At 41.6% G+C, this 27,213-nt stretch overlaps 1 protein-coding gene across 1 annotated transcript; it reads left to right on the forward strand.

Annotated features, from left to right (window-relative positions):
* Positions 1–533: 533 nt before the first annotated feature.
* On the forward strand, positions 534–24,495 carry Mrpl3 (mitochondrial ribosomal protein L3). Its single transcript, XM_055629837.1, has 10 exons — positions 534–779; positions 1,864–2,048; positions 3,095–3,186; positions 3,535–3,633; positions 8,031–8,130; positions 10,047–10,107; positions 16,870–16,978; positions 20,295–20,372; positions 22,182–22,259; positions 24,087–24,495. Exons 1-10 carry the CDS (start codon positions 688–690, stop codon positions 24,237–24,239), a joined length of 1,047 nt encoding a protein of 348 aa, XP_055485812.1. The 5' UTR covers positions 534–687; the 3' UTR covers positions 24,240–24,495.
* The last annotated feature ends 2,718 nt before the right edge of the window (positions 24,496–27,213 follow it).

Consider the following 27,213-nt stretch of genomic DNA (forward strand, 5'->3'; position numbering starts at 1 on the left):
CGAATTCATGAGCCTCCTCTCTAGATGACTCAGGCTCAAAGTCTTTCATGAGTGGGAGAATGGCCTAGGACTGTTTATGCCCCAGCCCTGAAAGGCGCATGCCATAGTTTTGCCCCCATTCTATTGTTAACATATGCCAGCCTATTTCAGTGTTAATTCTGCCCATCTGTTTTTGGCATGTACATAAATTTTAAGTCCTTGTTTCATCCTTTATAGTACAGAAATAACTTCTCTTCAGAACTGATCTTAACTAATATAAAATTGCCAAAGTGCTGCTTAGTACACACAATGAGTTGTCCCGCAGTGAGCATTATTGAAAATGACTTCTCTTTCCTTAGCTTTCTAAGAAAGTTTGGTCTTTTCTTGTCTCGTTCCTCTAAAGTTTAAAGCCCAAATACTTTCTTTCCCGCCGCTAAAGAGGCGTCAATCGCTCAATCCATTGACAACGTAGGACCATTTGGAGAAGGAACCATAGTTAAGGGTATCGAGATTATGCCGGAACTCATTGAGACACGGACCGGAAGTGGCTCGACTGTGCTTTTCCTCCGTGGAGGGCATTGACGGATAAGTGGTGTGACTGCTGTCCCGGCCGACTGCGAATGCGTGGTCCTTGAGTCGGGGACTTGCTGAAAGCTCCGCGGCGGCGCGCCGGGAGGTGTTGCGAGCTGAGCCCTGCCTGTCCACTCCATGCCGGGTTGGAGGCTGCTGGCGCAGTCTGGCGCCCAGGTGCTGGGCCGTGGCGCCGGAGGCCTAGGTGCTGCCCCGGGCTTAGGGAGTAGGTGGGTATGGGCAACAACAGAGGGGTTGGAGGGGTGAGCAACCCACACTACTGTATCCTTGAACAGACTTGGCCCGGCGCAGAGGGTCTGTTAGAAGCGGAAGGGGTCATGAGTCCAGTAGTTTGACACAGAAGATTGAGGAAGGATCTTTAAAGGCTTGAAGGAGTAGTGGGGTTTTTTTTGTTTGTTTGTTTTTGTCTTAATGTCTAAGAAATTGAGGGTTAGCTGCTACCGTTATCAGCAACAATAATATCTTCTAACCAGCGTGTACTTTACTAGACTTTACTGTGTTGTCATATTAGGCCTTAGTCCTATGGCCCCTGTGAGCAGAAGTTTTTCAGATAGAACTGAAAACTAAAGGGAGGTAGGTTGTCCAGAGCCACTCGGCTAATAAGTAGAAAATCACTCGAGATTCCAAGCTGGAACTTCCTGATTGCCAACCAAAGTAGACTGCACAGGGGTTTATTACGTTCTGCCCCGATCCGTGCAAGAATTAAACAAACTTTGTTCCTCAAGCCTGCTACGATCTGCTGGACAGAGGTCGTGCGTTTTAATTTTGCTTTTAAAACTGTATGTTTGGTGGGTGGTGACACACGCCTTTCATTCCAGCCATTGGGAGGCAGAGGCAGGCTGATCTCTGAGTTCAAGGCCAGCCTGGTTTACAGAGTGACTTTAAACCAGTGATAGCCAAGGCTACACAGAGAAACCCTAACTCAAACAAAACAAAACAGCTCTGCTTATTTAGTTTCTTAGCATAGCCCCTGTCATTACAGGTAGGAGTTACACTTAGAGAAAATTCAGTGGCCACATGCTGCCACCTCTTTATAAAGCTGTCAAATGCACATTCACTTGGGTTAGTAGCCCTATGTGTGCTTAGGCTGGGTTGTTTATTGTGAGGGAAAAGATAAATTTAGCCTTCAGGGTAACCTTGCTTGGTTAAAGCTAAAGGCCCAGTCTTACCACAAGAAATGTTATGGAAAATACACAATCTGCACCATTCCCTGAAGCCTTTAGTACATTATCTTAACTGTGGTCTCCCCTACATGACATGAAAATAATGATTTGGAGTTGTTTTGTTTTTCAGAACAAACATCTGGCTCTTTGTTAGAAATCTCCAAAGCAAAAGTAGTACTTGGTGGGATGAGCATCTTTCTGAAGAAAATGCCTCATTTGTTAAACAACTGGTCGCTGATGAAAATAAAGCCCTATTAGCAAGTAAACTTAATCCCCTGAAAGATGAGCCATGGCCTTTACAGCCTTGGAAACCAGGTGATTTGGGGGAGGGGAATTTGAGGTGTGACCTCTTAGTTATAGTATGATTGGATGCATGAACATGGTGACTGCTTTATACATTTGGCATCTTGAATTTTCGTTTTGTGGGTGTGTCTGTTTCATTCTGCTTTGGTTTGCTAGCTTATTTCCAACCTCTTCACATGCTGCTATAAAAGACCTTTTCAGGAAGGTGTTTTGTTGGTGAGAGGAAAATCATTCTGGATATATTACCTTCCTTCAAATACAAAGAATGTAAAATGAAAGGAAAAGCCAGGAAAAGAGTCTGGAAAAACAGAGAGTAAAATGTCTCCTGGTTGGGATTCCTGTGTGCTGTTTGGGCAAGCATAGTTCCAGAATCAGCAGTCTCTGGTGGGATACTAAATTCATGTGTGGCCAGCCCAAACAGGATAGGGGTTTTCCTTTTTGGGGGGTGGCGGGGGTGTTCCTGTTGAATTACATTCTCTGGATTATTGAGACAAATTGTTTAGTGACAAAACTTAAAGTCTAGTTTGGCTTGAGCTCTCACTTTAGTCAAGGATGGCCTTGAACTGATTTTCCAGCTTCTATCTCCTGAGTGCCGAGTTATATATCATATATATATATATATATATATATATATATATATATATATATCATATATATATATATATGGGATATAGGATCCTCACAAGATCAAACTCAGGGCTTGTCCATACTAGCAGGCACTCTGCCAAATGAACTACATTCCCAGCCCCAGACATCTTAACAAAGTCCATTTCAATAGGACAACTTGTGGCATCTGTGTAGTATAATACCAACTGATGCCTTAGAATTTGAATTGATGTTTTCTGATTGATAATGCAGGACACGAAGTGAATCTAAGAAGGATTAATGATGAATTTTTATGCTCTTCATTAATACTATTATTTTAAAACTCAAATGTTAGAATTATTTCACATTTTCTCATTTTACAAACATTTGTTAAACACCAGTGTATTGTACCTGATATAGTTAGAGATATTTACATCAGTAAATATTCTTGAATATATTGTTTTTATTGCCAGGTTCTTCCAGAGTTGGCCTTGTTGCCCTGAAGCTGGGCATGATGCCTTTGTGGACCAAGGACGGTCAAAAGCATGTAGTCACATTACTTCAGGTAAGAAAACATAAAACACATAAGGATATGTGTGTATATAACGTGTAATGGTTGAAATGTGTATCCCAGACAGAGGAAGAAGAGAGTCCACTCTGAGATCACAGTTACAGTCAGGGCCTAAGTGAACTATATGTGAACATGATAGGCTTGAGACATTTTCCAAGCAGTGCAAATGAACAGAGTAGAGTAACACACAACGCAAAGGTGGCTTTGCGAATACAGTGTTGATTAAAGGCAGCTGGTGTTAGAGGGATAATGAGTTAAGTAATTCTGGAAATCCTAATTGTCCTAGGCTCTCATTATGGATGGTGGATCATCTTACAAGCTTAGGGTTCTGTTTGTTTTCAGGTACAAGATTGTCATGTGTTGAAATACACTCCCAAGGAAAAACATAATGGAAAAACAGCAGCCCTAACAGTAGGCGGGAAAACCGTGTCACGCCTCTATGTAAGTCTATGTTTTCATTCCTAAAATCCTACATTTTATTAGTTTCAGCTCTACATGGTTTCATGTTTAAAGAATGTTCTGTAGTCACAAACTGAGACTTGCCCTGGGCACTTTGTCTGGGGAGAGGATCCTAGCAGAGGCATCTGGACTCTGAAAGGTTTTGAGCCACTAGACTTCACCAAGCTGTAGTGTTCATGCATCTGTGAAAAGGAGATTAAGGCACCACCTCCGTCTGCATGGAGACCTTACAGTGGTGTCTGCAGTGTATCCGCAGCACAGTGTGGATTTGGAGATTTTTCTTATAGCGGGGTAGATGCTTACCTTTTGGCTACATAAACCTTAAGAGCTATTCGCTTCTCAAAAGTCTGTTAGAGAGAGAAGGGGTTGTAGGGTGGGGAGGTTGTTGTGACGGATAAGAGGTCAGTGAGGAGGGAGATGATCAGAACATGTGCTGTGAGTATATGGAATTGTCACGGTGAGACCCATTACCCTGTATCATTAATATGTACTAATAAGGAAAAAAAAAAGTTACTTTACCACTGTGGGAAGCACTCACCATTTATAAAGTGTTTTTGTTTAAAAAGAAAAGGTATTCTGGATATTAGGCCTCTGTTGGATGTAGGATTGGTGAAGATCCTTTCCCAGTCTGTAGGCTGTCATTTTGTTCTATTGACAGTGTCCTTTGCTTTACAGAAGCTTTTCAGTTTCATGAGGTCCAACTTATTAATTGTTGATCTCAGAGCCTGAGCTGTTGGTGTTCTGTTCAGGAAGTTGTCTCCTGTGCCAATGAGTTCAAGGCCCTTCCTTTTTCTTCCAGTAGATTTAGTGTGTCTGGTTTTATGTTGAGGTCTTTGATCCACTTGGACTTTAGTTGAGTGCAGGGTGATAAATAAGGATTTATTTGCATTTTTCTAGACCAGTACCATTTGTTGATGCTATCTTTCTTCTAGTTTATGGTTTTGGCTTCTGTGTCAAAAATCAATTGTCCATAGAGGTGTGGGTTTATTTCTGGGTTGATTCCATTGATCCACAGTCTGGTGCTTCATCAGAAAATTGAAAACAGCTCTAACCTCAACACCTAGCTATGCCACTCCTAGGCATATACCCAAAATATGCTCCACCATACAACAAGGACATTTGCTCAACTATGTTCATAGTGGCTTTATTCTTAATAGCCAGAAATTGGAAACAATGCAGATGTGCCTCAACCAAAGAGTAGATAAAGAAACTGTGGTACATTTACACAGTGGATATTATTCAGCTATTGAAAACAGGGACATCATTAAATTTGCAGGCAAATGGATGAATCTAGAAAAGATCGAGATCTCCCTAAGTGAGGGAACCCAGACCCAGAAAGATACACATGGTATATACTCACCTATAAGCAGATATTAGCCATACAATACAGGAGAACCATACTACAATCCATAGACCTAAAAGCCAAGTAACAACAAGGATCCAAGGGAGGGTGCTTAGTTCTCATTCAGAAGGGCGGTTAGAATAGACACTGGAAGCGGTTCAAGAGAGGGAACAGAATGGGAGCCTGCTGTAGATGTCCTCTGGGAGACTCCACCCAGCAGGGGATCAAAGTAGATGCTGAGACAGCCAAACTTTGGGCCAAGCTCAGGGAACCATAGGAAAGGGGACAGGGGGCGGGGAAAAAAGGACTCGGAAAGGGCAGGAGCTCCACAAGAAGACCAACAAAGCCAACAAATCTGGTCCCAGGAGGGTCCTGTAGAGGTCCTGTAGAGGCCGATGTACCAGTCAAGGACCATGTAGGGAGAGGACCCAGGCCCCCTGCTCAGAGGTAGCTGATAGACAGCTCAGTCTCCATGTAGGTCACCTAGTAAGGGAACCAGGTGCTATCTCTGACATGAACTCTATTGCCTGCTCTTCAGTCACTTCCCCCAGGCAAGGCCACAGAGGAAGAGGATGCAGGCAGTTCTCAAGAGACTTGATAGTCTGGGGTCAGTTGGTAAGAGAAGAGTGCTGCGCCTTTCTGAAGACTATGGGACAAGGCTGCGGGGGAGGGGAGGAGAGGGACAGACTGGGAGGAGACAAGGAAGGGGCCTACAATCGGGATGTAAAGTGAATAAATGAATAAAAAATGAGTAAATATTACTAAAACATTTTGTTTATTGCAACAAAAGCCTAATGTGGCAGTCTGAGAGTAGCTGAAAAGAGGGAAGACAGACAGTTGTTTTTAAAGGCACAGACCTCACTTTTCTCAACTCTGGATTTTCTGATACTTGAGGCATTTATTATATTTTTGTTGTTCTTGCTTTTTCTGAGCAAGAAGTTAAGTGAAATAATAGAAGCAGAATGAGTGCCTGATTAATATTTTAGGAAAACAATTACACAACAAATGGAAAGGGGAACAGTTTTGTGGCTCTGAGATCAGTCTGCTAGACTTCAGTTGCTGCCAAGACTCAACTGCTGATGGGTGTGATCTTAGTGTCGTAGTTTAAACATACGCTACTTAAAAATCCTTAGGCTCTGAGTAAGGTCCCAACGACTGCTATGTTTTTCCGCTTGCACACAGCAGTAATTTGACACTTAGTTTAAAATGCATCTCGTTACTGTTATGAAGCAGTGACACTTATATGAGAATATCTCTCTTAGTCCTCACCTCTTGACACTTGGAAATACACATGAAAATGCATTTTTTTCCAAGGAAAAAATCATAGACCTAAACTGATGGGAACTCGTGTATCACCACAGATTCCCTTTTAGTCAGAAATAATAGCCATATGCATAACAGATCTAGAGAAACATCCGAGAAGAAAGGGTGATTTTCCAAACTAAAAGTATATCAACTACTTACATGTTTTAGCCCTCAGGAAAACTGCAAATAGACCGACTATATAGACAGGTTTTATTTTTATCTTTTAGTTTGTTGGGTTTTTTTTACAAGACCTGTGAATATACAATATTGAGTAGCTGGCCACTCAAAATAAATTGATGAAAACAGTTTTATTTATAATAGGGCTGGAACTTTTTTTTTTTTAATCTGCAAAGAAAGTAGACTAGTTTGGTTTTGCTATTTTTGTATCTTATAAATAAAAACTGATGTGGTGCATAGTGTTTCTTTGTAAGAACATTAAGTGGCTCCAAAAGTTGATTAAATCAATTCATCTTGGGAGCAGAGCAGCGCTTTCATTGCAGGAAAGATAATTGCCAAGGAGGAATTCTGCAGAGGGAAGACAGCTTCGTGGACGGGGTCACCCACGTGTGACAGTGCTGTCAGCCTCTAAATTGCCTTTCTGCATCATTTACTTGGGGGTTTAAAGGGGGAGGGGGCTGACCAGACTCTTACAATACTTCTGGCTTTATTTTAATTTGAGTATTTGTTTTTTCTCATGACAAAGACCCAGTTTTATAACATTGTGATTTTTAGTTGAAACAACTGTTCAATTTCAGTGAAACTAAAAAATAATTAAGACATATATGTTGTCTTAGTCCTTCTTCAGCTGGAGTCTAGTGTTAACTTAGGCTCTGGTGTTCATGTCTCTTATTTTGTACCAAAACATAAGGGTTTTTTTTTTTTTTCTCAGAAGTTTCTTAGTACACTCTAAATCCAGTGTTGATAAAATAATATTTTGCTTAATTAATTGACTGAACTATGTGAATGTCAAAAGCAAATTTGAAACATTTTAAATGAAATACATTTGAATTTGAAACATCAGGAAAATAATTTCAAGGAGTCAGACTTGTAAGGAGCGCATCTGTGTTTGCTCTTGTAGAAGTGAGTGAAAGTGAGGAAAGGGGTTTTGGTATTTTTTCAGCAAGCTAGAAGGGAAAGAGCAGAGAATGAGGACTGAATCTGTCTTTCGTAGGGAACAACAGTTCACTGTGCGGCCCGCTAGAACAGCAGTGTTCACTGTGCGGTCCATCAAGATACAGTCCACTGAATTGCAGGTATAGATGATTACTTAGAAAAAAACTATCATGATGGATGCAGGTAAATAGTCTAATGAATAAGAAAAATAGGTTGAAGGTTTTCTAGGTGACAAAAAATGGTTCTGTTGTAGACAGTAACTCAGGAGGCCTAAGTAATTAAGAGAGCAGGTCATCCACAAATCTAGTGGAAAAGTCTATGAACAGAGTGACTAGTGTAGACAAAGGACCTGAGGCAGTATCGGTGTGCTTTCAGCCCAGCAAGGCATACATTCTCTCTGAGACTTGTGCACATGGCTGGATCTTAAGTATGTAATGGATTATAGATATCTCTAATCTCATCTTCCTTAAACAGTGGGAATTAGATGCTGTTGGTTCAGTAGACAAATAGAGTATGCGTTGATTTTTATTTTTCTTGGTGTTTGAAACGATTTGGGTCTCTACGTCCAGGTCCACTTGTACTGTTTAATGTTGCTTATATGTGCTGCTTTTCCCTCTAGAAACGTGACTCTATATTGGAATTTTACCAAGAACTCGGATTGCCACCAAAACAGAAAATTAAAATCTTTAATGTAACAGATAATGCTGTAATTAAGCCAGGTAATCTGAGGTCGGGAGAGGAGGGAGGTAAAAATACCCAAATATGTGGGTTTTTTTTTTTTAATGTCAGCCTTTCAATAAAGATAAACACAATACAAAGTCCCGAACACTTACTTTTAAATATAAAACCTATCAAATTTAATCACTAGGAGGAGACAAGTCTTTGCCTCTGGAAAGTGGAGAAAGCTGTAGGATCCTCTTTGTTCTCCCTGAGAGGGAGGGACAACTCTTGTTTGCAAATGTGGAGAGTGTCACATTTTTAAAAGCCTCTCCCAGGAAGGGCTCCAGCTTTCAAGTGTGTTCATGGTTTTCAGGCTAGCATTCTGCCTGGAATTGTTACACTCCCCTGGAGAGTGAGAAAATACAGCCTCAAAAGGAGCACAGGAAACATAGCCCCTGGGGTAAGAGTTGATTTCCCTGTCAGTGGAATGGAGTTCAGGTTTGTGGTTATACTGACGCTGTGGTTAGCAAAGTATGGCATTCTGATAGTTTGGGAGAGCCTCTCAGTATTTGAACTTGAATTGCAACAAGAAGGTAGTGAATTGTTTTAAGTTAAAACTTTTTAACTCGAAGGCAAAATAAATTTAATTACAAAAATTAGTATAAGTCTTATGGCATTGTATATTGTTCTAATTTGTAATGGCCATATATTCCACTTTAAATATGATGGAATTGCTCTGAAATACTTTGTTCTGAAGACAAGTTAAATATTTACTTCGATATTAGTATATCTAGTTTGTCTAAGCCCTCTGTTCTTGGTTAGGATAGTTATAAAAGTCAAGTCCACATTAATTTTTTCTGTAACCCTAACCATATTAAATTATATTTTTGTGAGTCAGTGATAGCAGTTTGAGTTGTTCAGCCTTGCAAAAATGAGGTGTTTTGTGATCCCTTAATTTTTCTTTTTTTAAATTGGTAATTTTTAATTAACAAATCATTTGTATTTATTTACAGAGTATAATATTATGTTTTGGCATACATAGAATGAAGTCCCTATGTAAGGATTTTGCTTTTCCCTACAACCCTAGATTAATCTTACCTTAAAGAAACTGTTTTCTTAAATACCACTGAACCCCACTCTTCGTACTAAAAAAACAAACTAAAACCGGTTTTCAATTTCCTTCAGCGACATTGATCTCTCATTTTTTTTCTTTTTTATAATTAGGCTCTTAGTTGGTGGTGTAGTGTTGACTGTTAACCAAGATAACAAATATTTGAGGTCAGGGCTGTGCCTTACAAGCGCTTCTAATAGAGAAGCAGGACTATCTAAAAAGGCAGGATTTGTCTAATTCAAAGACGTAGGCCTGAGTTTTTATCAGTACTATGCCTAGAATAGAACTCATCTGACATGAACAGGTGCTAAAGGAATGTATACACCATAATGAATACCATGCAGAGGAGAAACTGAGTCAGTTAAGTACATGTCCTAGTCCACTGGATGTTGAAAGATTGCATCAAACCCTAGCATGTTAAGTTCTTCTCATGTTTTTTCTTTTCCCCTTATGTGAAATGGATAATGATGGATAATGTATTTTAATTCAGCATACTTACTCACTGAAACAACCAGTAATCATTAAACTTTGTTTGCCAGCAAGGGGACTGTAATTAGCACAGGATATTTTGACCAGTACCACATAAGCCCCATGAAGGCACTAGCCTGTCAGTTGTAGTCTGGTAGCTCACTCTGAACGTTCAGATGCACCTTAAGTGGGGTCTCCTTATTTTTCAGCCTTCTCATTGTTAATAGAACCTGTTTTTGGACGGCTTCCTTTTGGGGGGTGGTTCTAGTGTTCCTAATTGCAGAGGAATAGCTGTAAGCATTTGAAACCACAGCTGTGGGCTGCAGTGTTGAAGTATCTGGATAAACTCATTTCTGTGCTGACATAATATCGATTCTCATTTTCTCTTTCACAAAGGGACTCCTCTTTATGCCGCTCACTTTCGCCCTGGACAGTATGTGGATGTCACAGCCAGAACGTAGGTACTCAGTAATTTTCCTTTGCTTTGTTTTTCTTTCTGTGTTAAACAGAACATTCAGGGTCACATGAATGAAATGCTGTCCTGGTTAGGTCTGCTCTGAAGACCAAGACAACACACAGTTTGATTGTGAAACACAGCTGAGCAATGGTTGTAGATTACTCTTGCAATCACTGGCATTTAGTTTGGTGTATTCTTTCCAATTCCTGGGAGTCGTAAGATTTTATACTATTTGTGAAAGTGAAGCCATCTTAGAGGTGATCACTTAACAGCCACTAACAGAATGCTGACCTTGATCCATTTAGTCTGGGCTAGTATTTAGATACTTTAACCATTTCTGCCACATGGTGTAGTAGTGTCTATATGATTCCAGGAGCTCATTACTGCTCTGCAGTACAGAGCACCAAGTCCATGTAGCTGCTTGCAATCTGGATTCTACTGGCTGTTGGAACTCCCACAACCTACAACAGCAAAAACTCAAGCACCAATTGTTACCAATTTTGTTCTCTCATCATGGATCCTGTCTTCAGTCTTATGTGTTTGTTTTCTCCTCTTAGTCACATGACAGTGCCTACAAAGATATGCTCATCGAGAGCCCTTTGACATATAAAGGCATCGGTATACTCTGGGAAGTTTGTATTTATTTTGTAGTGGTGGTGGCCAAACAGCAGTTTTTAATCTAAAGAAGCCTGATGATTGTGTGCCTTAGTTTCCTTAGCGATGGCAGTTGGTAGATTCATTTCCACATATGAGCACCTCCCGTCAAACAGGCCGCCACAGAAACTGCTAGATGCCTTTACCTTTGTCCAGCTTTGTAGAGGTACCTGTGGGGTAGGTTGACAATAAGAAGGGTCTTTAAGAGATTCTGAACCTGTCCTTTTTTATTTCCCCTAGTTACCGAAGCCAGTAAAATCACTTACTTGTCTCTTGGAGACTATTGTTCAGTTTTTCTAAGCTTTGGTTTGGGTAACCAATAAAAACTGTGGCTTACAAACCAGATTATTTTACTTCTAAATTTATGAATTATTACAAATTATAAGATACCATGCATTAATCCAGTGAATTTACATGCACTGGATTCTATTACATACCTTGCAGGACATATGGGATTCTCTGAGGAGGTGTGCAGAGTCAGAGCTGTGTCAGCACATGTCTTGTGTCCAGCTTGGAACTAGATTGGCATAGAGCTTAGCTTTTCCGGTGACTGTCCTCAGTGGATGCCTTCAGTTCAAACCGTTGAGCTGATGAGTGTCTTTGGCTTTTCCCAACCCTTTGGTAATTCCAGTATTCTTGTGTATAAAGTTGGGGAGTGTTTCTTTAGTAAGCTCCTATTTCTAGAAAACAAGATGATTTGAAATTATGTGGTAGTGTCCAGTCTAAATTGCAAATAGGGACCAGGAGAACAAATAGCCTTAGCATTAAAGCATTGACAGTCAACTGTGGAAGAAAGGAGGCCACTGGGTGGTCCTTGCTGCTGCATGACTGCATCACAGGATGAGGAGTGGTTTGCCCTGTGGAAGCACACCGTATTCTAATCTGTGTTCATGTAGACTGACTTACCTGAGATCCAGCTTCAATTGGATTTTACGTAACTTTGCTGAGCGTTTCCATGGAGTGTGCCACGTCTAGCTGGTGTGTCATTGCATTCCTCCCGCACTTTTAAATGTTTGTAGGCTGAACGGCTGGTTACTTGTGTGGAACTTGGTTTGAACTTCTTAGCTGTTATTCATCCTCTTTTCCCTGCCATTGTCTTCCTGGGCTGTGGAGTGTCTACACAGCTCACATGCAGTTGCTTGTTTTTCTTTTTTCCTTTTAAGTTTTTTTTAGCGTACTTCCCTCAAAGCTTCTCATTTGGAGGGCAGTTCCCCTGTTTGGAATCTAAGCCCTTGGGAGCCCATGAGAGGATTGTTTTCCCCATTAACCAAGGGGGACATTGACTTACGGGTATAGGTTCTGTGTCCCCTCATTTCATTTCTCCTGTGACTGATGTGGGAACAGACTTTTCCTTTGTCCTCCATTTCTAATCCATTTTGAACTTAATTTAGTAGCCATTTGGAGCAGTAAGTTGATACAATGAAATGAGTGTTTAGTTTCTAGAGATAATCTCTTAAAAATAATCCTTAAATCAAATGCTTGTTTCTAGATGAAGATTAGTTTAGGGGGAAGTGTTTTAAGGTTCTATCTTGGGTTTTTTTGGTTTTTTGTTGTTGTTGTTGTTTGTTTGTTTAAACATATTTTAGTAATAATCTATAATTGCTTTCCTAATTTTAAATCTACCAAGCAACAAAAAGCAAGGTCAGCAAGACTGAGACTTAATAAGTAATAAGTGACCTAGGGTTAGGGCCTCAATAACTGTGTCATAGCCTCAATAACTGTGTGACCAAGGCAAGTTCCTCAATCTCTAACTACTTTGTGTTTAGCATAAGAGCTTGGAGCACTTGGCTCAAGCCTGGCACTGAGTTTCTACCTGCTCAGGAGCAATGGCCCTCCCAACCATGTTATCACTGCTTTTTGTTTAAAGTTTAAAAGGAAAGTTCCATCCTCAGTAATAAGTACTTTGAAAAAGAAATAGAACGCATGAGGTCATTAAGAGTTCAATTCTGATATTTTCTAATACATCAAAACATCTTTCTATAACTCTAAAAGAGTCAGCATGTAAATTAATGTGCATGTCTAAACTCCAAAAAAGCCCCTCATTTACAAAAGCAGGTGGTCAGTGCAAGCTAACCAGAGTGAGAAGAGAATCAGATGCAGCATCCTCAGGCTGCCTTTTCATGAGGTGTTCAGAAGAAGGGCATCTCAAAGATGAAGGAACCCACAAAGTGAACATTGATGCAGAGGGTAGGGAGATACCAAAAAAGGACACAGGACAGCCCTGTGAAGAGGGCTTGGACCTCTGAGCACTGGCTGCATAGCTGATGTTACGGAGTTATTCACTTTGTAAGCTGTGGTAACAATACTGTGGTTCTGTCATTTGAATGTATCCTTAGCTTTCTACACTGCAGTGTTTGTGATGTAAAGGGTAGACTATTTGGAGACTGCTTTTCAGTACCCTACTAGAATTGCCGAGCAAGAGAAACAGATGAAACACAGCAGGCCTGGAGTCAGTACTTGGCAGTGAGTGATGGATGCCCCAGGCTTCAGTTCATCTCTGTTCTTCAGTATGTGCACCACTTTTCAGAACAAAAATTATGTTACTGAAAGTCATTTGCAGTTTTGGATTAGATTTCCAGAAACTAATTAAGAAAGAAAATAAATTGCAGAGGTGAATGGTGAGTTTGAGGAGAAAAGAGAAGAAAGAAAAGGAGAGAGATCTGCCAGAAGCCAGTGGAAAGGAAGTGCTGGGTAGGACTCTGAAGGTATCCTTACAGAACTGGGCAAAGATGGTTCAGAGCAGCTATGTACTTTCTCCTCACCTCACATGTGTTGTCCCTAGGAGCAAGTATTAGAAAGATTGCCCTGCAGTGTAGAGAAATACCTGATGGATTTTTTTTAAAGCTATGTTTGTTGTCAATATCTAGGTGTTTGTCGTGGTGTGGTCAGGGGATGATATTCTCATAGTAGTAACCAGTACGAGTGGTAGGATGAATTGGGAAACAGTAAATTGTGCCTTACCTCCTGGAAGGGTATAGTTACTCATGTGAGCCTCTAAACCAGTGCTTCTCAACTTTCCTCATGCTGTGACCCTTTAATGCGGATCCTCATGTTGTGGTGACTTCCAACCATGAAATCATTTTCATTGCTACTTCATTGTTATGAGTCGTAATGTAAATAATCTGATATGCAGGATATCTGATATGTAACCCCTGTGAAAGGGGAACGTGTCTCACTGAGGGGCCACAACCTACAGGTTGAGAACCGTTGCTCCTAACCTTTTTTTCTCCTCCTCCTCTTCTTTCTTCCAATGACATAGCAGTTGCAGTGGTGCACATTAGGCTCATTTCTTTAGGCTGGACACTAGGCGAGCTAAGGCATTATATCTCTGCCATGTATGTAGCCCATGTGGGGACATGGCTGAAGAATGGGGCCAGTAGTCTTCTAAAGTAAATGAGACCCCTGAGGTGTTCCTTATTTTTAAATGACTTTTTAAATAGTCTAAGTAATGTAAATAAATTCATTTTTGTTGTCCTCATTTTCAGATAAGTCTCACTAAGATTGGAATGTCTAAAATTGCATTCTCTCTGATTTGAATTTTGCTTTATTTCTGCAGCCATTAGTTAAGAACTACATTGGATAGCCAGGAAGAGTGGTGCATACCTGCAAATATATTCCTGTTGGAGACAGGAAGATTGCATCAGTTTTAAGCCAGCCTGAGTGACAGAGTGAACTCTAGGCCAGTCAGGGGCCATAGCATGAGACCCTGTCTTAGACAAGCAAGCCACAAACAAAACCCCACAAGGGCCATAGCATGAGACCCTGTCTCAGGCAAACAAAACCCCACAGTGGGTGAAGGGTAAGGGAGGTAGACCTGTGTGTTGTGTATAATTTTCTATGAAGTGTGTGTGTGTGTGTGTTGTGTTTGCAACTTATAAAAGTATTACATTTGAAACACAGCAGGGTATGCAAAGTAAAGATTAGTTCGTTCTTTGCTTTTGTTTTTCTTTTGTTGTCAAGTTGGATAGCAGTTGGGAGAAGGGAAAGACTCACTACCTGTGCCTCCCCTGGATCAACAGGTGCACTCTATTCTCCGCATCCTGAATTAAGCCAATAATTGTCATGTCACTTGTGTTTTCGCCTTTTGTTTAAAGGTTATTTACTGAAGAGGTTCCCATTGTACACTGTGGAACTCAAGATGTGTTCCAGACCCAGACTGAAAAACAATCTGCAATTAGCTGGCACATAATTAGCACTTTCAGGGTACCACTTTCATCTTGTAATCATTTACTCTGAAATGAGCTCAATTATCTTCTGTAATTTACCTGCTTGGGTTGTTCTGGTGTATGCACTCACACTGACTCTTTAAGGCAGATAATCAGTTTGAGAACTCCGAAGGCAGTAGTGAACTTCTACAAAAAGCAGCCAGCATGCGAAGCTGGTATTTTTAAAGCATGTGCCTTCAAGATGAGCATTGCTGGTCCCTCTCCCCTTCTGCTCTTAGGGGCTTGCTAAATGATAGAATACTTCCAAATTATTTTTCAATTATTTCTATTCATTTTTAATTGCTAAGCTTTTTACATTGCTTTGCAAATATGCCCTAAAAAAGTGGAAATATTAATAATTTCTGAAGCATAATTTGATTATTTAGCTTCTCTTTGGTGTTCATCTCTATAAAATTATGCAGTAATTTTTCCATTGGATATATGTTACATTTCTATTTTAGCTTTTTAATAGGAATACTCACTTTTTTAGTTATTGAAGGAGGAGGAAGTATATGCTAGCAGAGAGAGTTGTAAGCTACATATAACTTATTTATAAACAAGTCTTGACGTGTGGTTTGAGAATGTCTGCCTGTTGGGTTCTATTTATAACTTACACTGTTTTTGTGTTAAGTTCTTAATTTATCTAAAACTGTTGCCCAAGGGACATTTTGTTAATAAAAGCATAGCGAAGTCCTTCAGAACAGCATGGTTTTCATGCTATTTTGTAATTGGTCTGAACAGTCCACATCTAGTCAGAACTAGCTTTGTTGAAACTACACAACACTACATTAAAATCTATTGCTACTGCCTAGTGAAAGGTGAAGACAAGCTTTTTGGCCCTTCACAGTATCATCTGTAGAGATGTACTTGACATTCAGAGATGGCCTTTAGTAATGCTCGAACTTGGTGTTGTTACCTTATTTCTCTAACAGACTCCGCAATAAAGTATTTTCATTTAAAAATAATGTTTAGGTTGTTAAGAAGCTGCCTTTCTCTACCTTTGCTTTAACGCCAGCTTCTATGCAACACTGATCAGGAGCCATCTGGTGTCCTTCCACTTTGTCCAGTGTCTAGGTGTTTACTTATTCAGTGCTCTGCTCTGTGCCTTAGCTGTTGCTCCCTGACTCCTTGCCCTCACACAGTTGCTTGAGTAAACCTCCGCAACCTCAGTGTCTGTGGTAGAAATTCAGCACACTGGCCTGCCTGCATCTGGCTTAGGGTCTCTCCCAAGGCTACAATCACATTGGGTCCTGACCAGAGAAAAATTGCCTCCAGGCTTACTGGCATGGCTGTTGGCCGCAGCAGGGCCTCAGCTGTTGACTGGAATTACCACTGCTACATTCTGCTCCATAGAAGTGCTTATATAGTGGCAGTTGCTTCTTGCAGAGCCTAGAAAGCAAGAAAAAAATAGTATCAGAGAAGGGTCTCTTGTAACCAAACCTCAGGCTGACATCTCATCTCTTAGCATATTTTTATTCAGTAGACTGAATCAGTCCCAGGCTGAAGAGGATCAAACACAGCGTGAATAATAGGAGATAGAGGGCTTTGGACTTCATCCTCAGGGCTGCCTGCCATGTCTGTAATGAGGCTGAAACGTCTCGAGCTTTTCTATTGTATCACAAGATTATGAGGATGAACCTTTCACAGGTAAATTCCCCATGCTTGGTTTGCTGTTGTCTCATAGTCTTGACATAACATTTTATACAGAGCTAGACTCCGGAGGGAGGTGTAAACCCAGACAGAAAAAGAAATGTTCATTTGCAGTTTGGCTGGTATGGCCTTTTCTGGTTATTTAGATAAGAAGTCTTGTTAGAACTCCAAGGTGCTGTCAAAAAAAGTACAGTCAGAAATATTTTATATTACATTCATTATGTAAATTCTAACTTTTTTTTTTTTTCCCCAGTATTGGTAAAGGTTTTCAGGGCGTCATGAAAAGATTTGGATTTAAAGGCCAACCTGCTTCCCATGGTCAAACAAAGACCCACAGGAGAGCTGGTGCCACCTCAACGGGGGTGAGTATAAATAGTGCTGCTCACTGCAGGTGGTGTGAGTTGGGCAGGAGCTCATTCTGTAGCCCAGGTTAGCCCAGAACTTGCAGTACCTTTCTTGCCTCAGCCTCTGGAGTGCTAGGAATACAGGCATCAGCCACAGTGTGGACAGTGATAATTTCTAGTGGCCATTGCCCAACTTCTGCACACAGTGCTCACTGTTTGTCAGCACAGGTCAGATGCTTTTACCTGACTTTAGTTGGGGCCTAGTCATTGTCACTCTTCCGCGGGCCTCACCCATTTTCCTAGTGCATACTTACCTGTGGGCAGTACTTTCTGTTCGCCGCATCACACAGTTGCTTTGCTCTAAAGGAAACAGGTGTGTGAGCTTGCAAGGTGCTATTACATGTAGTACAGGGGGAAAGCCATTTCGATAAGCAGAGAAATAAACAGTAATAGTGGAAGAAATGAAGACAAGACCCTTGTGCTGCCAATTCAGTGTTTCTTTCCCAGAGGTAGAGCAGAGACTGCCTAGGGAGCTTTTAAAACAACCTTTGAAGCCTCAGAAGAAATGCAAAGTCAGCATCTAATGGTGGTGGTTGGTCACATACTCTTCCTCTCACAATAAGAAGCAAATCACAGCTCCCCTCAGGTACTGAGTTCTCACCTAGCAGATTGCATTCCATGTTGCTCAATTTTTGTCATACTGTCTACTGAAGAGAGATCCATGAAATCAAAATCAGTGATGGGAACATAAAAAAAGAATACAGCCCTAAGGAAGGGGAACAGACAGAACCTTGGTGAAACTGCACATGCATTTCCTGGGACACAGAAGAGCTTCTTTTGGAATTTGCCCTAAGAACGTTCTCGCCAGTGCACTGGCACAAGTTAGGCCTGCCTTGTTATTTGTAATTAGCAAGAATGATACCCACACTTGCGTTTGAGTGGGTGAAATGTTGGTATGTCTACGTAGAGAAAACAGTGCTGCTCTAGGGGGAAAAAAAAATGAGTGAGAGAGACCTCTCTGGAACAGTGGTGATTTGCAGCAAACTAGGAAGTATGCATGTGTGGTTCATCCTTGCCAGCCAGGAAGGTGCAGCGAGACTACTTCCCTCCAGGTGATGGGTGGCAGCCAGGTAGAATGACTCGGGTGGAAGATAATCTTTCTCTGCCATAGTCTTTACTCCTGGAGCCTAGCTAATGTTTTACAGTTTCAAAATAGAAACAACAAGGAAGGTAAATATAACATGAAATATATTTAGAAAATGATCCTAAGTATTTCAGCTGAATGGCAAGCACATACCTGAAGAGGGAGGAAAAATAACTAACTCAAGTATTTTAACATAGTTGCCTGCTTTTATCCTGTGAGTGTAAATGTAAAAGTGTACTCTTTGAGCTGGAAGTGGCTTAGCAGTTCAGAGCGATTGCTGAGCAACCATGAGGTCCGGAGTTCAGATCACAGCATGCACATAATAAGCCAAGGGTCCAGCAAATGCCCGTGAACCCAGCTCCAAGGGCTCCAGCACCACATGCATACAGGTGTGACACACACACATATGCATATACACTCTGTACACACAAATACAAGTAAATAAAGTAAATCATACACAACAAACATACTACACAAATGTTAAATTCTAATTGCTTTTTGTAGCAATTCAGAAGTAATTTTCTGTAAATTGTAGGGTTGGGCAGAAAAATAAATATATTGATGATGGGAGCCAAAAATCAAGTTCCTCTGTTAGAAAAGGATGCGAAGGTATGAAGGGGGAATTAGAATGAGCCTTGAATCCTATTTTATCAGTATGTCCCTGCCGTGTGTGTGTGTGTGCGTGTGCGTGTGTGTGTGCGCGCGTGTGTGTGTGTGTGTGTGTGCGTGCGTGTGTGTGTGTGTGTGCGCGTGCGTGTGTGTGTGTGTGTGTGTGTGTGTGCACGCGCGCGCTCATGCGTGTGTCTGTCTATGTCTTCCCTGCCTGCTGCAGTGACGTACACAGTGCTCCAGTGCAGGGAGTGAACCTAGCGTGCAGGACTTGGTTTCTAAACATCGTGGCCCACAGAAAGGAGCCCTCAGTAGTTGGCTTACTTAATTCACAGCACTGGAGAGACACAATGAACCTAAAATGCCACAGACGGGAAAACAAGGAAGTGCTGAAACAAATGATAGACACGTGAAGGGGACACAGAAGCCAGCACCATTTGTTGAAGATGCTATCTTTTTTTCCATTGAATGGTTCTGGCATCTTTGTCAAAAATCAGGTGACCATAAGTGTGTGGGTTTATTTCTGGGTCCTCTGTTCCGTTCCATTTATCTACCAGCCTGTTTCTATGCCGGTACCATGCAGTTTTTATTACTGTTTCTCTATAGTAAGTGGATATTAGACATACAAATATAGGTTAATCATACTAAAATCTGTACACCTAAGGAAGCTCAATCCTCATTCAGAAAGGCAAACGGGACGGACATCGGAAGATGGTGAAACAAGGAACAGGACAGGAGTCTACCACAGTGGGCCTCTGAAAGACTACCCACCAGGATATTGAAGCAGATGCTGAGACTCATAACCAAACTTTGGGCAAAGTGCAGGGAATCTTATGAAAGAAGGGGGAGATAGAAAGACCTGGAGGGGACAAGAGCTCCACTAGGAGGAGAACAACAGAACCAAAAAATCTGGGCCCAGCGGTCTTTACTCCAACCAAGGACCATATATGCAGATAACCTGGAAACCCTGCACAGATGTAGCCCATGGCAGCTCAGTCTCCAAGTGGGTACTCTAGTAAGGGGAACTGGGGCTATCTCTGACATGAACTCAGTGGCTGGCTCTTTGATTACCTCCCTGGGGGTGGAGCAGCCTTACCAGGCCACAAAGGAAGACAGTGCAGACAGTCCTGATGAGACCTGATAGGCTAGGGTCAGAGGGAAGGGGAGGAGGACCTCCCCTATCCTGGGGGAGGTTCAGGGGAGGAGATGAGGGAGGAAGGGTAAGATTGGGAGGAGAAAGGGAGGGGGCTACAGCTGGGATACAAAGTGAATAAATTATTTAAAATATTAAAAAGTTTAAAAAAAAATAATTTCCAAAATAAAGAAAAAGAAACTAAGGTCACAAGAATCTTGTCTTATTTTCTTGGAGTTTTCTCACAAGCACTCACAATTCTCACACAATTCCATTTTGAGACTGTGTTCCAACATAGTAAATGCATATACATCCATCTTCCAGTCTTGATTGAGCCAGCTGAATAAAGGTTTGAAAGATTAGAACTTACTTATTCTTGTTTGTGGTGTCTGCTGTGATTTAGTCAATCAAAAGTACTAAAAATGTGAACTTTGTTTTTTGATGTTCAGGATATTTCCAGAGTCTGGCCTGGAACTAAAATGCCTGGGCAAATGGGAAACAAGGACAGGACAGTATATGGACTGAAAGTAAGTCTGTAAAGTACTATTTTTAAGTTTACATGCAAAGTCCTAAAGGATGATGTGTGTGTGTGTGTGTGTGTGTGTGTGTGTGTGTGTGTGTGTGTGTGTTCGTGTGACCATCCTGAACAAGTGCACTTCATGACTATTAACAGAGGGAGAGTGTGAGGTGTGTGGTTGACTTGTAGCCATGAATTAGAGTCATCAAAAGAAATGAGTTGTGCTGTAATGTAATGGAGACTGTATAGTTATATTTCACATTTAAGCCATTAGATGCACAGTTGTTATAAAGAAAAAAATAGTAAGCTGCTATTTGTACTGGAAAGTTTTCACAAGATAGTCACAAGGTGGGGGAAAGAGTCCAAGCATTAGATGTACTGCTGTCCTTTATAGAGAGAACAAAACCTCCTCGTCATTGTTTCTGTGTATTCTGTAGCCACAGAGAAGTTGAAGGTTATATGCCAAGCTGTCTGGGATTACATGTCAACTGTGTGAGTGGAGTAGATGTGGCTAAGCAGAGAAGACAGTGCCAGTAGAGGGGAGAGAGCACTCAGTGTGGCACATGGACTTTCATAAAGCGTATCTGTCCGTGTTAACGAGAAATTCATATTTGATCTGCTAATCTGAGAAAGTCTCGATAGCTAAATGAAGATAATTTGTACTCTAATGGTGCTATATGCTTATACTTTTCATTAAAACAAGTGTGTGTGTGTGTGTGTGTGTGTGTGTGTGTGTGTGTGTGTGTGTATTTGTATGTATATAGCAACACCACCAGAAGTGGCCGCTGTTGCATTTTGCGTGTGTTGTTTCCATCTTTATTCTACATACATTTTATGTGTAATTTTATATAATTATATCCTGGTTCCCCGGGGTTGGGGGACTATTTGGATGAGTGGATGGATGCTTGACTGAGTAAACAATCTGATAGGTACATGGAAGGATATTTTTAGGATTCTGATCTGCGGGTTTTATATGAAGGCTGAAAAATCTCACAGTAGGCTGCCTACAGGCTGAAATTCCTGGAAGGCCTGCAGCCCTGACTCAGCTCAAAACCTCAGCGAGGAAACCAGCCCAGCAGTCAAATTCTCAGTCTGAAGCAGAAGGTCCTAAGAATGAAGCAGGCACCTGAGCAGGCACTGGGTTCAGAGTCCAGAGAGCCCAGAGCTCCATGCCTAGAGAGGACATGCTTCTCTCGGCCTTGTTGGCTTATTTGGGGCCCCAACTGATTGGATGTTGCTCACCCACACAGAGTCCACACAGAGACTCCCTCGCAGGCACACAAGGCAGGTTTATTGTCAGCACTCTTCAGTCAAGTCAGCACCTAGAGTTAATTATCAGATAAATCTAACTGTTGGCCACCATTGCTATTTTACCTTAGTAGAGTCCATCAGTTTCCTCTGTGCTGTTTATTTTCTTACTGTCATTTTTTTTTAACATTCCCTTTCGTTTGTGTGTTTGTTTTCCTCCATGTTGAGATGTTTCTAAAGGCAGCCTGCTTTCCTGCTTAATTGAGAGATTAGAATCAGTGAGTTATGAATTCCCAGTGGCTAGTTGTACTAAAGTAACAGTACCAGAACTGAATTTCCCATCTTCCTCAGCGGCAGCAGCCTCCGTGGAGTTGAAGTAGTCATCAGCAGCTACACATCAAGTGAGGTGCACTAATGCTCTTACATGACTAAAACATGACTCTGAGCTAGCAGCCTCTGCTCGGCCCTCAGTTCCCGTGTGCTCACGACTGAACGGTGCTTCTTGGTTTAAGTAACACTGCTTACTAGTTCCTGGAGCCTTCATCTCTCACAAGTTGTTTGCTTCTTGTAGGTGTGGAGAGTGAACACCAAGCATAACATCATCTATGTAAATGGCTCTGTGCCTGGACATAAGAATTGCTTAGTAAAGGTATGCACAGCTGTCTGCCGCTCCGTGATGTAGACATTGTCCGGAAATTCTCTTTGGCCCAAACATGTAGTATCTAAAAAAAATGTGTTCTTCTGCTCGCTACATGTTCTCTGCCCCAATTTTCTTTGTAGTAGCACCTCAGTGAAAACAAAAGATGCATTATAAAATAGGCCACATGCTGGAGCCGTGAATTCAAAACCTTGTGGGAGACAGGACTTCGGGGAGAGAGGGGCCATTGTCAAAGTGTCAGTATTCCTCTCTGTCCTTCTAGAAATAGATGAAAGCTTTGGGCTAAAGAACCAGAAATGCTGAGGTGGGAACCCGGGATCCAGAAAGATGCCCATGGTCGAGGTCTCATTGCCACACTGTTTTGTCACCCCAGGCTCCCCAAACACTTACTCTGCTTGTCAAAACTGAAAATAAAGGATAAATATAAATACAGCTAACATGTTGACCAGATAGGCTGGGGTAAAGCTGGGAGCTTCCAAAGACTTATTTACTTGCATTGAGTAAAGCCCAATGTAAAGCGAAGACTGCCTGGGGCTCAGGTGATACAGAGACATGCACTCGCTTCAGTGTAAGCGGCTTCACAGCTGAGGTGATCCCATCCCTGATGTGCCAACAAAGACAAATGGAGCAGTTTTAATTTTACAGTGCAGGTCATATTCACATACACTGGAAACATCATCAATGCCTTTGTTATTGGAAACCCTCACATATAGTGGGCATATAACAGTATAAATGTAACTGAGGGTCACTATTTGGATCCTTTGTGATAATTTTATCACATTAGCACATGGTTTCTTACTGGGTGTTTTCCTTATTAAGGAGTTGGTGAATTGGAGAAAACCAAACACCATGATTTCCTCCCGGGCAACATCCTGATCATTTCTTGAAACAATTATAGCGAGGGGCATAAAATAGAACTCTTTAAAAACTTAGCTGATTCTAGCAGCTGCTGAGTAATTTTGACTAAATTATTTATTTTTCATTGCTAAAATGAATATGCTGTATTTTACTGCATATGTAAGTGTATTTTTCTCTGAATGAAGCTACTGAGGCTTTGAAGATCCCAATAACTTTATCCAAAATGAAAGTGCAGCATCTTAGATCCTATTAGCATATCTGCTGAGGTGCATCAGCTATAAATAAAAACACAATTTGAAATTTTTAAGCCATAAAATATTCTCAGAGCTACTTAAACATTTAGGGTTTCTTTTTTTGTTTTTGCTGAGTATCATTCTGTCTTTAACTTCCCAGTTAAAGTGTTTCTTGGCAAATGTAAACTAATTTCATTAATAAAAGTGACATCTTTCTCCTTGTGTTCTTAGAGTTAGTTAACACTAACAGAAATGTAGTAAATTCCATGTTTTAAGCCTCACCTCCAAAATTTTACTCTAGGTATAGAAAACAAAGTAACAAATCAGGCAAAATAGATGATAGAATGGATAATTATTAGGTATTAAATTTGTATTTAGTATCAGACCTTTATATTTGAACAATAAATATGCATATAAAGGATATTTGAGACGTAATTTTAACATATCCATCCTGCTGGACAGTATATACGTACTCACAAGTCATAGTAAGGTACAAAGTCATAATTGCTGGTTTATTCTCCTGGGGTAGCTGATGGAACTGAGGAAAACTGATTAATCAAAATTAACTAGAATACAAAGAAAAGTAACAGTAGAGTTCTGGCTCGCCTCTGTATGGAGTGGCGCATTCTGTTCAAACATGTAGCAGCAGGTACGCTTTGTCAGTGGGCCCTTTCAATACCGTAATTGGTAATTGTATGAGCTAGATTTTTTTCTGTTATTCTCTCAGGTCAAAGACTCTACGCTGCCCGCATACAAGGATTTCTGTAAAAGCCTGCCATTCCCCACCTACTTTCCCGATGGAGACGAAGAAGAACTTCCAGAAGACTTGTTCGATGAGAACGTGTGGCAGCCCAACGCACCTTCTGTCACGTTCTCCTGAGGCCCTGATCAGCCATGATAGCACACTCCTGTCTACCAAAGGACACGGTGTGTTACTTTGCCCTAGATTGAAGCCGATTAGCAAAGTTACTACGTTAAAGAAGCCAGTCACATAGATTAGATTTGTTAAGATAGACAGTAAAGAACAAGATGTTTGTCATTTGTAGCTGTCATTCTTTAGACACTTTTCCCAGTTTTGTTTTATGGTGTTTTGTTTTTATGAACTCAACTTTTATTAAAGATTTATCTCTCTTAAAGTCTGATTGTGAAACAGAACCTGGGGGAACCACGTTGCTGTCTATTGGATAAAAGAAACCATTTCTGTAAAAGCAAAGCATTCTTTTAGAGTTTAGAAACTTAAAGGGAGGGTGGTTTGTTTTTAGTCTAAATTACAGAAACCTGTGTGTTAAATTAGTCCTGGGTGGGTACAGAGTCCCAGCACAGCCTGCCCTCTAAGGATGAGCCAGTGCTCACCCCTGCTGCTGAGCACTGAGCCTGGGGCCAGTTCAGTTCTCTTGGCTTCTGATTTGTGCTTGAACCTGGCATGCCATTTCAGAGTTTTGTCTTGAAATCAGGGATCTTTTTTGTAATCAAACTACATTCCAATTGGCCATTCGTACCAACATTTGTGCTGGTTATAAACAGTGAAATGGGGCTAGCACTGAGCCTTAAGTAATTCCATAAGCCTCAGGAGGACCAGCTAGTAGCCAGCACAGTATACACCTTAATTCCAGCTCTAGAGAAGCTGAGGAAAGTCTTGGCTGGAGCTACATAACCAGACTTGTCTAATAATAAAATGAAAAGGGAACTAATCAGTCAAGGATGCCAGCTGAGTTATATACTAAGTATGAGCTATCAATTTCTAGACTTCTAGGACCCCTGCCCTCCCTGCTAAGGCAACCAAAGCTGAAATCTATGTAGACTCAGCCCCATCCCCATGGCAGACCTAGATGATGCCAGTTGTCATGACCTGAGCTCTGTGAGAACATTTCTCCCACAGGAGAGGGAAGGGGACAGAGCTTATGTGTCAGTCGTTGACTTTAAAGCCTTTAATACTGAGGTTCACACATGGGGTGACATGTAGGAATGACGTTTACAGCTGTTACAGGTCAGGTTGAAAGGCATGTGAGTATGTCTCAGTATGCGATAGGAATGCAGATGGAGCTGTATCCAGATGTTTTTTTTGGTGCCACGAGCGTTATGATTTAGTCTCACACGGGCGAGCCAAGTGTGCACCGAGGTTCTCATCACCCACACACTCCACCAGTGAGGGTGGTCAGAAGAACCACTCTTCAAAAGAGGATGTCAGTCACAGTGAGAGCATCTCGCTTGCTGTGATGCTGTGTGTGCCTTCCTGCTCAGAAGTCCCTGCTTGCAGAGGGCCCTGCCAGCCTTGTCAGCGAAAACCTGTGGGAGGGCAGGGAAGGCTGTGCTTGGGTTACTGACTGCAGCTTTGTTGGAACCTCTGAAATGAAAGTGGGGGAGCCTCCAAACATGACACCTCACTGTCAGCACAGTAATGTCTCCCAGTCTTAAAGCATGATGCCATGGTGCCAACGAATTCGATTTCCCATGGTGGAGGCCTTTCCCTTGGGAGGATGGTGTTAAATACGTGTCTTGCCACCTGCTTTGCTGAAGTGTCGCCACTTCGGAAGACTGGACAGGGAGTGCGTCAGGAAGAACGGCCTTGCGCTGCCTATCCTGGTTTGATAATAGATCTGTGGTGAAATACCTCTGAAGAGGTGGGCAAGTTGCTGGCACCTGTATGGGCTAAACTTGGAACTAAGAAAGAATTTAAAGACACATGAGTAGTTCATACCACGAGGCTGAAGTGAGCAGGCATCTTCAGAGCTTTACACTCATGTATTGTCATGGCTAGCTGTTTTCTCCATTAAGAAGCCTCTTTCATGAGAGTCTACCTGACTGACAGCAGATTAAGTTGCTCCTGCTCTTCCGCAAATGACAGGGGTCAGTCTGTGTGCTGCCCCAGACAGCTGGCAAGTGCCATTCAGATTCTCCCTAAGGTTGCCAACGATTCCCTGAAGGCAGGAGACTCGAAAGTGTCCTTGCTATCTCAGCTGAGTCCTAGCCTTCATCTTCCGCTTTTCCGCTTCTCAATTCGGTGTGTGAGGCCTGCAGAGGTTCATGCCATGTGCTTCACATTCTTTGTAGATTAATGAGGTGGTCAGTTCAAGTTAGATGAGCCATTTTAATCATAAAGAATGAGCCCGTACCACCATAAAAAGCTAATGAACTCAGCTGGCCACGGTGCTCTGGCTTTGGAGGACCGTGATTGCTCATCTTGGCAGCTGATGAGGAGAAGGAAATTGGCAGTTGTAATCTTGATTTCTCCAGCAAAAGAGGACATCATATGGGCACAAGGTATGTTTCAGTATTTAGACAGTTTCTTTTAAAGAAAAAGAGTAAGGTATCCATTGCCAGAACAGTAACACACCCATCAGTTTGCTATGCAGTGAATTTGCTCTGTCTGCAAGGAAGCTAACTAAATACGACGTTATCATCCTGGTAGACACGTGTGGTGGTTTTGTCAGAAATTAATGTTAATAAATGACTTTTGCAAGCATCCAACATAAATTCCCTTACCTAAAATGGCATCCTGTTTAAATAAGGAAGCCAAGGTGGCATCAGGGGTCCGAGGTGACTGTCTGTTTCTTTTGCCAGCTGCAGAAGCATTGAATCTGATGAGCTCCCTCACTGGCATGCTCACCCTGCCTCCCTCAGGAAGAGTGACAAGGTGCTAATAGCAGCCAGCCTGCTGCTAAAATACCACCATCCGCCATCAGGTACAGGGCAAAGGTGAGGATACAGAGGAAACGGATGTGTAGAAGACAAACCAAAGCTGAGGGAACCAGCAAAGACAAAGGTGCTATTCTGGGAAAAAAGAAGGCAAGTAAGGAAAAGAGCCTTTGCAGAAAAACCTCAGACTTGCTGCCTGGGGGGGGGGGGGGGGGGGG

The sequence above is a fragment of the Psammomys obesus genome, unplaced genomic scaffold, assembly GCF_907164565.1.
Source record: "Psammomys obesus unplaced genomic scaffold, mPsaObe1.curated_primary_1811, whole genome shotgun sequence".
In the NCBI taxonomy this organism is placed as follows: Eukaryota; Metazoa; Chordata; class Mammalia; order Rodentia; family Muridae; genus Psammomys; species Psammomys obesus.